This window comes from Falco peregrinus, chromosome 2 (genome assembly GCF_023634155.1).
Source record: "Falco peregrinus isolate bFalPer1 chromosome 2, bFalPer1.pri, whole genome shotgun sequence".
Classification (NCBI taxonomy): Eukaryota; Metazoa; Chordata; class Aves; order Falconiformes; family Falconidae; genus Falco; species Falco peregrinus.
Window position 1 is genome coordinate 96,082,990 of NC_073722.1, and position 14,631 is coordinate 96,097,620.

Genomic DNA, 14,631 nt, shown 5'->3' on the forward strand with positions numbered 1-14,631 from the left:
CAGGAAGTTTGTATCAGAATCCATTAGACCCAGATCAAAAGGACCAGGGTTCTCTCTCCTGCAACAGAAGACCAACACAGAGGTGCAAAATATACAAACTCTACAATACAGATCTAATGTTTTTCTTCTAATCCTTTAGCATTTTAAATCACCTAGGATGCTACCTACGGCTGTAGTCATGACAAAACATTCAGAAACAGACAGGCTTCTTGGCTGTCCCTATTGTCTTAAATGCTTGAGCACACAGGAACAAGTTACATTTTGCACAAACAGGCTTAATTTTTTGAGACATCAGTAATCACTCCTTAGCCTTTTGCTGATCACAGTCCATACTGCCATGGTGGGTATTAGTGACACTTAAGTAAGCAAAATCCTGCTACATAATAACTGAAAAATCTGCAAGTAAGAATCAGAAACAGACCTGGGATGCATTTAGGTGCTAGAATTGCCACAAAGAAACTGATTTTTAATGTAACACAGACCTATGTGTACATTCACATAACAATATTTATAATAGAAAATCAAACAGGAGGGCTCAGATTGCATAAGCAAAGCAGAAGTGTTGCCTTCTCTTCCTAAATGCTTGTCTTCACTTAACATCTTCCATCTGTTTGGGTTCTGTATTGGGTTTGAATGGCTAGGTCTCAGTAGTGGGGGAGGGCTACAGGGTGGCTTCTGTGAGAAGATGCCAGAACCTTCCCCTGTGTCCAATGGAGCCAGTGCCAGCCAGCTCCAAGATGGACTCACCGCTGACCAAGGCTGAGCCCATCAGCGATGGTGGCAGCACCTGTGGGATAATGCATTTAAGAAGGGCAAAAAAAAAAGCTGCACAACAAATTGCAGCTGGAGAGAGGCACGAAACTATGTGAGAGCAACAACTCTGCAGCCCCCCAGGCCAGCGCAGGAAGAGACAGGAGGGGCTCCAGGCGCCGGAGCAGAGATTCCCCAGTAGCCTGTGGTGAAGCCCACGGTGAGGCAGGCTGTGCCCTCAGCCCATGGAGCCCATGGCAGAGCAGATATCCACCTGCAGCCCGGGGAGGGCCCACGCCGGAGCAGGGGGATGCCGGGATGCCCTGGGAAGCCTGTGCTGGAGCAGGCTTCTGGCGGGACCTGTGGCCCTGTGGAGAGAGCAGCCCAGGCTGGAGCAGGTTTGCTGGCAGGACCTGTGACCCCATGGGGACACAGTCTGGAACAGTCTGTTCCTGAAGGGCTGCACCCCATGGAAGGGACCCATGCTGGAGCAATGTGTGAAGAACTGCAGCCTGTGGGAAGGACTCACATTGGGGAAGTTCATGGAGAACTGTCTCCTGTGGGAGGGACCCCATGCTGGAGCAGGGGAAGAGTGTGAGGAGGAAGAAGCAGCAGAGGTGAAATGCAGTGAACTGACTGCAACCCCCATTCCCCTGTGACACTCAGAGGGAGGAGGCAGGGAATTTGGGAGTTAATTTGAGCCCTGGAAGAAGAGGAGGGTGGGTGGAGGAAAGGTGGTTTTAAGTTTTGGTTTTGGTTCTTTGAGCCCTGGAAGAAGAGAGGGGTGGGGGAAAGGTGTTTTTAAGTTTTGGTTTTGGTTCTCATTATCCTACTCTAATTTGAATTGTAATAAACTCATTTCCCCCAGTCAAGCTCTTTCACCCATGACTGTAACTGCTGAGTGATCTCCCTGTCCTTATCTCAACCCACGAGCCTTTTGTTATATTTTCTCTCCCCTGTCCAGTCGAGGAGGGGAGTGATAGAGTGGCTTTGGGGCACCTGGTGTTCAGCCAAGGTCAAACCACTACAGGATCTAATCTTGGCGGTTTGGCTGGAGGTATTAATCTTCTTGCCCACCACGTTCCATACAAGGTGATCTCTCTTTGCCCACGGAGCACGGTTTTGATTTGCTGGCTTCCATGGTGGAGCACACTCACAGTTTTATAAGGCTGTCATCCACAAAGCAGTAGCTATAAAGGGAGGAGGAACTCAGGAGGGAGTAATGAAACCATGCCTGCAGATCTGAAGAGCTCTGGGTAGTTTATTCGCAGGCTCATTCTCTTTCTTTTGCACATTGCCTCTGCATAATGCCTTTTCAATAAGCAGTTTCCATAAGCCTTTCCCAAGCAATATAAAAAAAAATCCTTATGCAGAGAACTGTATGGAACTATAGGGCTGAACTGTTACAATGACTCTCATGTCATTAGGAAACTTTGCTTGAAACCCTGTATCACTCTCCATGCAAACTAACTTGGGAATTTGGAAAATGCCCCAAGAATTATACAACAAACATATATGAACGTTGGCCTTTGATTCTGTAAGACTTGATCCAGATACCACATGACTCCAACTAAGATAACTTAAAACAAGTTAAGCATCAAACAAATATCCCAAATGCTTTCTGTAATATTTACCCAAGGTTGCACTGAAATCTATTATCTCTTTTATGTCTGTGAAGATTCTGTTGTGATATAGAGGTCAAGACATTGAGCTAAGCCTTATTTTATCTTTTTTTAAGCAGTAAGTTTGAAAATTCTGATGCCACTACAGACTGTAAATACCAAGCAGCAGGCAGGCAGCCTGGGGTAGCAATATGGCTATTTTGGGCTGCACTTATGAATAGCACAAAATGGTTGGAAGAAACGATCATGAAAACATACAACTTTAATGATGACACAGGTTCCCCCACACTTTCCCCAAGCTGGGAAGTCCCATAGAACTGGGCTCCAACGTATGATCTTGCTCCTGACTTCAATCACTTGAGCTGTCAAACGGGTACAGTCCAATTCTAATGACATCTGGTCATGGAGGTCTCCTTCCCCCCAAGAGTCAGAACAATTAGGCTTCATGGGTTTCCACTGTGACAGAGTTAAACAATCTCACCATGTTATTTTTCTCCTTATCTTGGCATTTCCTAAAGTTTTCAGACTTCCTTCCTCTTCTTTATCTGTCACCTCTTTAATGTTACAGAGATATAAGAAGGGAGCGGTCCTTTGCTTCTTGCAAGGTGTGGAGACTGAAATAGTCTGATGTAGAGGAGAATCTTAGAGCAGCACTCTCCCACCATACCCAGCACAGATCCCTCTCCATCCTCAGCACTATTGGCACAATTGCTTTCTCCTCTGCACCGAGGTTTGAAGAAAAGATGTGTATGGGTATTTACAGAAACGGTGTTTCTCTAGCATTAAGTGAGGGACCCACACCAACTGCTTCCTATTACCCATTAAGGCAGTCTACAGGGAGCAGGACCTGGCCCCCAGGGCCTCTACAGGCAACATGGTTTTCATTTGCTCTCTCTGTGTATTCTATATGCTCAAAATACTCATCAGAAGAAAAACGTAATTGATACCAGGAAAACATGTCAAGGGAAAGTAGATCTCTTCTGGGAACTTGTAGGTAAATACGGTTCCTAAAGGTCAGTATACGTACTGAAAGCACAAAGGAAACATGAGCTAGTTTTAAAGTTCAAATCCAGGAGTCAGGAGACTTGGATTATGTTCCTGGCTCTACCACAGCTTTCATGCACAACCACAAGCAACCCATCCATCCCCTCTGTAGCTGAGTTTAGCCAGTTAAAAGCTAGGACACCAGTGCAGTGTCACTTTTCAGGCTTCCCGTGAAGACCAGTAGATTAGTATTTTATGAAGCATTTTCTGTTCCTCAGAAAGAAAAAAGGAGATTACCTAAGACAGACGCAGTGCTTAGAATTGCAAAGTATTACATGCTATTTACTGAGTCAAATTCTGCAGTGATTTACAACCTGTGCATTTCAATTGGCGCCAATTTAGTATGACTCATTGCATATTTTAATCCATCATCTGTGGATTCACATGGGATTCTAAGACTATCCAAGAAGCTGATCGCAATAGCAGAGGCTCCAAAATCCACCTATTTAAGGTCTAAGCACGGGGTTTGAAAGATCCGCAACAAAGAACTTGCAGATTGAGAGATACCCATTTCACGAACAAGTTTCACTTTAATATATAGTTATTTTTGATTCCTTGGCATTTTTGAAGCTCCTCTCCTCGTTTCAGATTTAGCATAGCTAGCACTGCATATTTATTGCTACTCTGAGGCACACTGACAACTGATGTTGAACCCTGAGGGCATAAATCTGCTGTTTGCCCTAGTGAAGCCTGGGCACAGGACCTGGCACAGGATCCTCTGTGCATTTTTCTGTCTCAAAGAAACGAAGTAACCGTACACCTGATACGTACATCAGCCACACATGACATCCCTTTATATTCTTTATACTGACTTTATACAGCCAAAGACTGCCAGAAATCTTAATTGGGTAACTGCATCAATCTGTTTGTACATCTCCTACACATGCGACAGCAGCCTCCTTCTTAAGAAACCGCAAAGCTAAGTATATACTTGAAAGGGTGAACCTCAAACCTATTTTTGCTGTTCCTTGCATCAAGGAAACGTGCTGTGAAGGAGCCCCACGAGCGCCGCAGCCTATGGAGCACAGGCCCCAGCATGGCCTCCCCGCCACCACAGCCAGGCTTCCCACACCGCAAAGCCCCCCGAACCTGCCCGGGGGCTAAACCCCTCCGGCGTCTGGCGAGGGTGCTGTGCCCACCCCGCTGCCTCACAGCGCCGCGCAGGGCAGGGCAGGCCCGGCGGCTCAGGTCAGAAGCTGGGCATCAAAATCCCAATCCCTGCCCAATGGGGGGCGGGAAGCCGGGGGGACACTGGACACGCCGGGTGACAGCTGCCCAGGGCCCGCCGGGCTGGCCAAGCGGCGCAGCGGGAAGGGCTGCCGGGGCAGGTCGCGGCGTCGCCGGAAGGCCTCCCGGTGCGGCCTGCTGCGCGCTGCCTCTCCTCTGGCCGCTGCAGGCTGCGAGGGCAGCGAAACAAGCGAAAGAACAGGGACCCGCCGGGAGAACCGAACCTAACCGAGCCCGCCCCGCCCCGCAGCCCGCCCCGCCCCCGCTCTGCGCAAGCGCGGCCGCCCCTGGGCAGTTTCCAGCCGCTCCGGCGCCTTGCGGAAGTGACGCCATTGCCCTGGTCCGGGCAATCGTTACCAGGGTAACCGGGAGGCGCGCGCGGGAAGTCCGGGGCGGCCCGGCACCGGTCCGCGCCGGGGGGGGGGAAGGACGAGGCCGCCCCGCCGCCTCAGGGCGCTGCAGCTGGCGGGCGGCCCCGCCGCCTCCCCCCGCCGCCGCCGCCTCCCCCCGCCGCCTCCCCCCGCCGCCTCCCCCCGCCGCCTCCCCCCGCCGCCTCCCCCCGCCGCCTCCCCCCGCCGCCTCCCCCCGCCGCCTCCCCCCGCCGCCTCCCCCCGCCGCCTCCCCCCGCCGCCTCCGTGAGGGGCCCGGCCTTCCTCCCTGGGCCGTGGGGCTGTCGGGGCGGCCAGGCGGGGCCCCGTGGGCCGGGGGCACCTCACCGCCTCGGGGGCGCCTCCAGCCACCCTCCCGGCGGCTCCCGGCTCACTCTCCCTGCAGAGGCCTCCTGACATCTCTTCTGTCTTTCCTGCAGAGGTTTTTCCAGGACACGATCATGAGTGAGCAAATCCAGTTCATTGTTGAGAAGCTCAATCAAGAGCCCTTCAGGAAGAACTACAATTTAATCACCTTTGACTCCTTAGAGTCAGTGCAGTTGTTGCAGCTGCTCAATGATGTTCTGGGGGAGATTGACCCAAAGGTAAGGAAGGCAATCAGGGCTGCTCAGGCCTGTGTAATCACAAGCATCTTAAATGGGCTTGACACATCAATGTGCTTTTATTTAGGCCTGGCTCTGTATAATCTTGTGGCGTGTTTGGTTTACCAGAATAGCTTGTATGAATCTTCCTGGAAATAAATGTGCCTGGCAAGAATTCTTTCTGTCTATACATCTATGTGTTTTGGCAAACCAGCAAATGTTTCTTGGGCCAGGGGTACTGGATCCCTGTCCCCCAGAAACATAACTGTATATTTTTCTGTGGAATCAGGATACAGGTCTTACCTTGGTTCATATGGACAACTGCTGTGTTCTTGCACACATGCATAGGGTAGGAACTGATCAAGGACTGAACCTCATGACTTAGCTGTTGCAATTGATATTGAATCCCTCTCCTTTGGGGCTACCAAAAGTGTGTGTGAGATCAGAAGGGATTGTTTATACATCGGGGGTGCAGATATGTGTGCCTTGGTGTGCTAGGATAGCTGACTTCCTTAGTGGAAGTAATCAGCTCGTGTACATAGATGAGGTGCCATGAGCCAGGAGAATGTATACCTCAAATAAATTTACCTGAATACACACGTTGGAGAAAAATCCATTAGAAGAGAATTGAAGTTTGGTGATAAAAAGTATGTTCTGTATGGAGCATCTAATTTCATTGACATACCATGATACATGGATAAAGTCAATTCCTTTAGTGTTGCTAGTTAATTAACATGACTTGGACAAACAGTGGATAATTAATTTTTTTTTTAAAACGATTTAGCATGCTGTTGACATTAGAGAAGAGCTGCCGGAACAGACAGCTAAAAGAATGTTGAGTCTTCTTGGTATCCTTAAATACAAACCTCCAGGAAGTATATCAGACTTGTAAGTATCTTTTTGTCTACAGATCACGGTAAAACATCTTTTACCGTTTACAATTCAGTACTTGTGTGTCTTTTTGATCTCGACTATCCCAGTGGGTACGTGTAAAGGCAGCTCCTGCCTTGTGCCTATGGAGTGTATGTTATAGGGGATGGCAGCAGAAGGCTGCGGCGGGTGTAGGCTGCCCTCAGTCCCCGCTGCAGTCGCTGCTATTGCGGAGCCAGCCAGGAGAGGGTGCCGCATGACTGGAGGGTCAGTCCCGTCCCCGTCCCTTTCAAACCACCCGCCCGAGGCTGGATTGCACCCTTCTGCGCCAGGTTATAGTCCAGAAAACCTACACTCTTCCCACATTGCGATACTCTTCGGGAATAAAGGCAGAAAAGGAAGAGTTGTTGTTGCTGGCTTTAGCCTTCCGATGTGTTTACGGGGGTTTTATCTGTCTCAAGGTAGCAGAATTGGGATCATAAACAGCAAACCGGCATCATGAATGTTTTCTCTTTTCATAACATTAATAAAATCATTAAGCAAGTGGAGGGGGAATGTCAAAATATTGCAGATTGTGCCAAGCTAGTGTTCTTTAGTACGAGATTTATTGGTATTTTCTTTTTGTTGTTTTCATATAGGAGTGCATTTCGCCAAGGGTTAGTCACTGGAAGCAAACCTGTAATTCATCCTGTTTTACATTGGCTTCTTCAGAGGACCAATGAACTCAAGAAAAGAGCTTATCTGGCACGTTTCTTAGTAAAATTAGAAGTGCCAGCGGAGTTTCTACAGGATGATACTGTGGCTGACGTCAATAAACAGGTACAGTTTTCCATGAATGCCAACATTTTACATTAATTAAAGTGCAAATAGGAGGGATAAATGAACTGGGAAGTTACTGTTGAGCTATGTGTTCAAGTGAGTTATATTAAGAGCATGTTGGAATCAAGGGTGAGCAAAGATTCCTAAGAAGAAATGCATGTCTTGACCACTTTTCTTCCAATAACCCTGAAATTGTATGTTAATGGGTAGCATTGAATTAAAGGTTTCAAGCCCATTAAATACTGGGTGCTAAATAATGTTCAGAGGCATGCTGGCCAAGACAGGCTTTTATTTCTTAATTATTAAACACTTTTTCTTCCATATGAACTATGAAAAGGATATTTTTAACTTTATAAATTACAATTTCAAACTAGTCCAGAAAACGTTATGACCAAAAGCCAACGTCTCCTAATTGTCAGTTGATTATATAGTATTTAGTACCTAATATTTGTATCAGCCTTATCCCACTTCTGCTTCAAACATTTATGTTTTTGTGAAAAAGTAAAATATTTCTTTTTCCTGAGCTGACATTCCTATTCATTATGTTTCCACTTCTTTTGTGAGCATTAAATGTTGATTTTAGGTAGTCAGGCTGGGTGGATTTGAAATGTAAAGCTTAAAGTGAATCAAAGTTATGGTTTTAGACCTGTATTATGAGGTACATATTTACCTCATTTTTATCCAGTTTTCTGTGCCTTTTGTTATACATAGTGACTTGCAAAATCACAGTGTTTTTGAATGTTTGTAACAGGTAACTCAGTCTATTAATTGTGTACCAGCAAAGCTGTATAGTCTGACTAAAGCTTGACTAAACCTCTTATTTTTCTGTTACCACTAACAATATTGGATTTATAACCTGGAATAACTAAGCAGAAGTAGCAAAGAGAGAAAGGAATGCAGATTGTATGGTTTTTCAGTATGTCGCAGTCTTAGTATGTATAAATATCCAACTCCCATAATTTCCATTAGGTAAGATGTGTTCCTTTTTGGAATTACAGTAATATAACCAACTTATTAAATTAATACCTTGCTGATTATTTCAAAACAGAAGCTATGGTAATATAGTACCTTAAAGTAATTTAACATTACAATGCAAATATTGAGAATCTAATAGATTAAGAATTTAGCCTAAATATTTAGATACAGACTTGTAATAGTGTGTTTTAAGAAAATATTTCAAATATGAGAGTTTGGAAGTCGTAGAACATGGTCCAGTTTTATGGTGTATAGGATGAAGTTTAAATGTACTTTTGTAAATTATTTAAACAAGATACTGGGAATACTTGCCACCTTCCCAACTGGGTTGTGATTTAGACATCGGATCGGCTGCAGTATATAGTTTAAAAAGTTAGCAACTTCAGGCACAAATCTAGTTGTCTGGTCATCAGTGAGTTGCCCCCAGGTGCCAGGAACCTTTCTGCAATAGGAACCTGGGTGTTCTTTGGTCATTTGAGTGTGTCACGTATTTCGGGTGCATGTGGGATAGCTGCAGCTTTTATTTGCTGAAAGTGAGAAACCTTCCCTTCATTATGATCAGCCAGCTGTGCTATGCCCTTGTTTGAATCTTGCCACTGGTCTTGAAATTTTGTGGTCCAATAAGGAAAAGACTTACTAAGCTCCCCTTTTGAAAGAGGGAAGAGAATCCACACAAAGGAAAGCTGTGGGCATCAGCAATTGTGAATACAGTTGCTCAGAGGCTACCTGCTATTTGATTATTTGTTAAAGTACTTCTATAATGCCTAAGTGATATAATGCAGGCCAGTTGTGTCTTTACTCCTACTTTTTTGTAACTTGCTCTTCATTGTCCAGCGTGTGCATACCTTGTCATACCTTTATTTGCCATTTAATGAAGCTCTTTTTATCTTCTTCTGAGTAGCCATTTTATTCCCATTTTGTTTTAATTCATTCCAGCTTGTTGGTGTGTGCCTGATATTGAAACAACCAGAAATGAACAGAGCATTCTAGATGCTGGTTCCCCAGGGTTTTATAGAATAGAATTGCTGCTTCACTGCTCAGGATATGATGCCTTTGTTTGAACTGGCCTTTGCTGTTGCCATTTTGTGTTCAACATTTATATCAATTGCTCTTTCCAGGAAGTAAAAAATGACTTGATATTCTCTTTTTAGATTTTTCCATCTCATTGAGTGGCTGTTTCTGTGGAGATTATCTTTCCTTATATCTCAGCTTGCATTTCCCCAAGTTGAATCTAAATTTATTTCCTATCCATATTTCTAAACTCTTTCTGTCCCCTGTTATTTCTCTACCCACACAGACTTTCACACTGCCTCTCAGTTTAAGATTACTGGTGGGCAATATACTGGTGTGGAAGTAGCACACTGTCTACTTCTTTCTAACTACCGAACTACATATATCAATCTCTGTAATATACTGAGGGCATGATTACGCAATGTGTCAAACCTGTTTCTCACATGTAAAGTCAGGTGTGTGCTCGGATTCCTTTGCTGAATTGAAGCTCAGTGCTTTATAAATTTAAGATCCGTTGCTTCAATCAAGCATGCTATTAGATCAAGCTCTTCCTTGTTGGGCTGATAAATTTACATATGTGATATGCACAGATTTATAGTAAGAGAGAATAATTTGTTAATATGGCATTGTCCCTTTCAGATAACATCTTATCTTCCTGTTTTGGAAATACACTATGTATTCCAAGGGAAGAGGTGAAAATACCGAAGAAATTGTGAAACTTCTGAGCATACTTTCAAATGCAAGATAATTCAGTGTGATTTTTTTATTATTTCATGTTGACAAGCTTTTGTGATGAAAAAATGCCTTTAATTCGTGTTCTCACCATATTTCTATTTCTGTATTTACTGTCTTAGTAGTAAAGCAACATGTTGATCTGAAAATCCTTAGACACAGAGATGGTTTTTATTTCATTTTGTAGTATGAAGAACTGATGGAAGCATTTAAAAACCTACATAAGGAGTGTGAGCAGCTGAGAACATCTGGTTTATCTACTGCAGAAATAAGAAGGGTAAAAAATTCTGACAGAATCGCAGAACTTTTGTTTAGGTTTTTCTTGAATATTTTTGTTGGTTTTGTGGCCTCATTACAGTGTGCAAGTTGTAGAGGTCAGAGCTGGTAGGCACTGCAGCTGCCTTTTTGAAACTGCTTTGTTGGCAAACAGATGAGAAAGTCCTCACTTGTGCTTAAGACTGAGCTTTCTGAAGCAGGTTGGGAAACAATGCTGCCAAGACTCCATTCAGCATGATTTTCAAATATTAGAACTCCCTTTCCTCTGAATGCAAACTGATGCAAAGCCTTTTGCTTCACTGACGTAGGGTAGTAATTTCAGAGGGTGTTGAATGAATTAAGAGCTTATGTCAACAAAAATGATGATCCTGTGTGGCTAAGGTGTGAAGTAAGGATATTTGCTTTCAGCAAAATATTTAACCATGTGTACAGCTTTCCAGTAAGACATATAGACGAGTTAAGCAAATGTTGAGATAAGGTCTACATTTGGAGAATTTAGTTCCCTTTCTCTTGTAACTTAGTCTGTGGAGTCCAGCTGTTGTAAAATAGGATTAAAGGAGAATAATAATTGGTTAAGTGTTTTAGCACTAGAAAGTGTGTCTTTGAACACAATTTTAATACAAAAAAAGCCAGCAAACATCTCTCCTATGCAACTTCATGCAAAATTGTCTGCCAGGAAGTGGATAATGATGGTAACATTACGAACATATGTTACACTGCATCAAATGTTGAACTCATGCTGATTTTTCCTTGGTTGTTTCTGTTTGCTTGTTTTTATTTTAGAGAAATCAACCTGCTTTTATTTTAAATGTTCACACTAATACTCAAGGATGCAGATGAGGGAATGTTAGCATAAAGAGAGCGGGAACTGTGGGGGAAGTCAGAGAGAAGAGATTGGAATCTTGGATGTTCTGATCATAGATCAATAAAATTATAACTGCCTCAGTGTATTCAGAGAAAAATTCCATTTTCATATTAATTTGAATAGTATTTAGTCCAATCCCTATTATATTGTAAATAAATTAACATTTCTTTCTTTGTTTTTTCTGCTTTTTAGGACATCAGTGCAATGGAAGAGGAGAAAGATCAACTCATCAAAAGAGTAGAGCGTCTTAAGAAGAGGGTAATAGGAGAAGTAACACTGTTACGTTTCAGTGTCATAATACTTGGCTTGCAACTCTGATTTTGGAATGCAAACAAGGATTAAGATAAACATACTGTATGTCTAGGAAGGAATCGAATAACTAACTGACCCACAGGGAATCTGCCTAGGCCTTAGTCCAGAGCTTTTAAGAATCTTGAGTCCAGTACTTTGCTGTCATTTCTGAGTAGTAACATCTATGGAAGGGAAGTGCTAAGTGGGCTTGTGAGACATATGATCTCCTTAATGTATTTCTCAAATATCTGACAGTAACATGCACTATTTATCCACTTGCTGTAGGTGGAGACAGTACAAAATCATCAACGGATGCTTGAAATAGCAAGACAGCTTCGCTTAGAAAAAGAGAGAGAAGAATCTTTGGCTCAACAGAAACAAGAACAAAAAAATCAGGTACTGACATAAAAGCATACGTGTTAAAATAAATGGTTGTTGACGTTTGTTTGGGAATCATGCATTTTAAAAAGTACCTCAGGAAAAACAGTACAGTTTCTCCCAACACTAGCAAATTCAATCCTATTCAACATATATATGTACATTCTAAGGGAAAAGGCTTGACCCTGCAAGTTCGGAAAACCTCATTCAAGGTACTTGGCTGCCTCAGCTGCCACTGACATCATCATTTAGCAGTCCCAGGAAATGTTCCATGACTTACTCTCGTAGCACCCTAAGATAATTCTTTATATTTATGGTAGTGAGCAAATGTTTCCTTAGTTTGATTTGTATCTCTGTGCAGCTGCACTAAGATTGCAGGGGCTGAGTAATACAGCCAGTACCTCAGCTTTTCATTGGGTGCAGGGAATATGTATTCCAGAGCAACCTTGGCATATTGATCCCAGAGTTTGACAAAAATGATGTCCTGGGAAGCCCTCGAAGCAGTTGACATCTGAATATAAGGGTGGGTTTTGTTCCTGAGCTATGTTGTCAAAACAAGATACTTCAATAAAATCCAGTGCCCTATTGTTGCATCTTCTCACCAAATTCTGTAGCACAAACTTCAACACTGTATTAAAAGGGGAAAACCCAGATTTCTAGTATCGCAGTCTGTATCTAGATGTGGAATCTGTGTGAATCGGTAGGCTTTCAAGGGGATGGGTCTTTGCTTGGACCCAAGTGAGACCACAAGTCAAATGAAAGTGATGTCCAGCTAATTTCGGTTCTTAGTACACATCTCTCTAAATCACAAAAATGCTCATCAGCTGGATGTTGTTTGGCAACAAGCTTTCCAGTGGGCTCTCAAGTTGGGCAGTGGATTGTTGTGACAGCTTGGCTGCATTGCAAGAACTGCAGCTTAAGGATAGTCACCTGCTGCAGTTATGGTGCTTGCCATCTCTTTTTTGTTTTTCTGATGTTCAAGCCACTCAGTGTTTTTGGTTAAAAATTGTGTAATGAATTTCTGCTATAGAGAAAATAGTGCTCAGGAGTACAAGAATACTTTCCTCAATTAACAGTAAGGAATATCAAGTACGCTGAAAATTTGCTGTGGCATGTTCCCTTGTGAAACAGGGAATCACCAGATGCTTATAGCTACCATTTTTTATTTTTGGGGATTCTTTTTGATACTCTTTTGTTTTAGTTGTTTGAATATGCATTTCAAAGCTTACAAAGTGTGTCCAATTGTCTTTCAAAAGTTGTTCCATGCAGAGCAGAGACTGCAAAGAGCACAGCTCCAGCTGAAAGAGATGCATCATGCAGTAGTGGATTCAAAACCTGAAAGTAAGTAGTACTCAATATGTTCTAAAGGCACATGCTGGGGATCCTAAAGCTGAACATGCCTTGCCCCAAATAAACAGGGAAACAATCACAAGGGAAGATGGTATCAGTTGTATTTCTGAGATCCACTTTTTAAAAAATACTAAAACAGTTAAATACTGAATACTAACCGTAATACTCTGTAAGAAAAAAAAGCAGTTGGAACTACAAAGGGTTGGAAAAAGCAGAAACCTGTTACTAAATCAGGAGTTTGTCTTTTCTAAGGTTTTATGCCTTTTATATTTGTAATTGGGCGTTGGTGAAATATGGCTTCTTTAAAAATTTTCTCAATGAATGTACAAATACATTGAATACTATGTTTTATTCATGTAGGCTTTTTCTAGTTCTTTTAGTTACCTTCTATAAAATATTTCTTTGAAAAGCTCTAAGGGCTGTTTCTAATTGTAGTGCAATTTTGTGTTGTAGTTTTGTGTGGTACCAAAAATAAAGCTACTTCCTAATTAAGTTTTTTTTATAGATTATGGATTATACACACACATACTTATATATGATTATGTTTATATTATTAGTTTAATTATAGATACTAGATGTATCTATATATTGAAACCTATATATTTATACATGAATATATTTGCTTACATATTAAAATACTTTGTTCTCATTATACCACTGTAGCTGATTGAGTTGTATGTTGCTGTGTTACATTAGTAATAGCAAGATTGCTTCTCCTTGTGTTCAGGGATATCTCTGTCTGCAAATAACCTCAGCGAAATAAATTATACAGCTTGCGGAGTAAGTTAGTACTATAAGATCATTTATAAATACAGCAGGTGGGGAGGAATTGCAGTTACTAGGTAAATGCATAACTGCCTCCAAAGGCTACAATTTGACAGCCTCTAGGTTTCTGATCATTTAATCACTTTGAAGGAACTGTAACAAGGATTAGCCTGGCAGTTTGTCAACAGAACGGGGAGTCAGTTTAGGGTTAAGTGTTTCAGATGTATGTGATCTTTGGCAAGTCACTTAACCCCTCTTGGTTTGTCTCTTGCACTTGGATATCAGTACCATCACAGGACTGATAGAGGTTTTATGTGCTGTTCCTACAGGCGTTGACTTTGATTTATAGGGAAATACTTCACTGGATGTAAATTAGTGAGAAGGTGTGAGACTTAGAACGGTCCTTTCCACAGGTCTTTTCCAGTTGCATTCTAAGTTGCTGTGGTGTAAAAAAACCCAAAAAACCCAAAAAACCAAAAGAAAAATGGCCTAGAATGATTTTTATTATATGTATAACTTGCTGCCAAAAATGATAGATTCTGAATAGTTATTGGTGATATATATAATGACTTAGTAAAGTCAGTCATTTCCCTACTCTTTCAGTTACACTTAATATTCCAGTTGCATCACATAACTGCTTTGGCAGCTGTTTTGAGTTAACAGAATTTTTTTTTCAGTCACCACCA

General features: G+C 42.5%; 1 protein-coding gene across 1 annotated transcript in view; it reads left to right on the plus strand.

The window, feature by feature from the left end:
* Window positions 1-5,228: 5,228 nt before the first annotated feature.
* The window catches only part of IFT81 (intraflagellar transport 81), a 42,731-nt gene continuing 33,328 nt past the window's right edge, over window positions 5,229-14,631 (plus strand). The window contains exons 1-7 of the mRNA XM_005237628.4: window positions 5,229-5,616; window positions 6,398-6,501; window positions 7,122-7,302; window positions 10,208-10,297; window positions 11,354-11,419; window positions 11,738-11,848; window positions 13,087-13,171. Coding sequence (XP_005237685.1) covers window positions 5,473-5,616; window positions 6,398-6,501; window positions 7,122-7,302; window positions 10,208-10,297; window positions 11,354-11,419; window positions 11,738-11,848; window positions 13,087-13,171 — 781 coding nt within the window. The 5' untranslated portion in view covers window positions 5,229-5,472. The remainder of the gene's footprint in view (window positions 5,617-6,397; window positions 6,502-7,121; window positions 7,303-10,207; window positions 10,298-11,353; window positions 11,420-11,737; window positions 11,849-13,086; window positions 13,172-14,631) is intronic.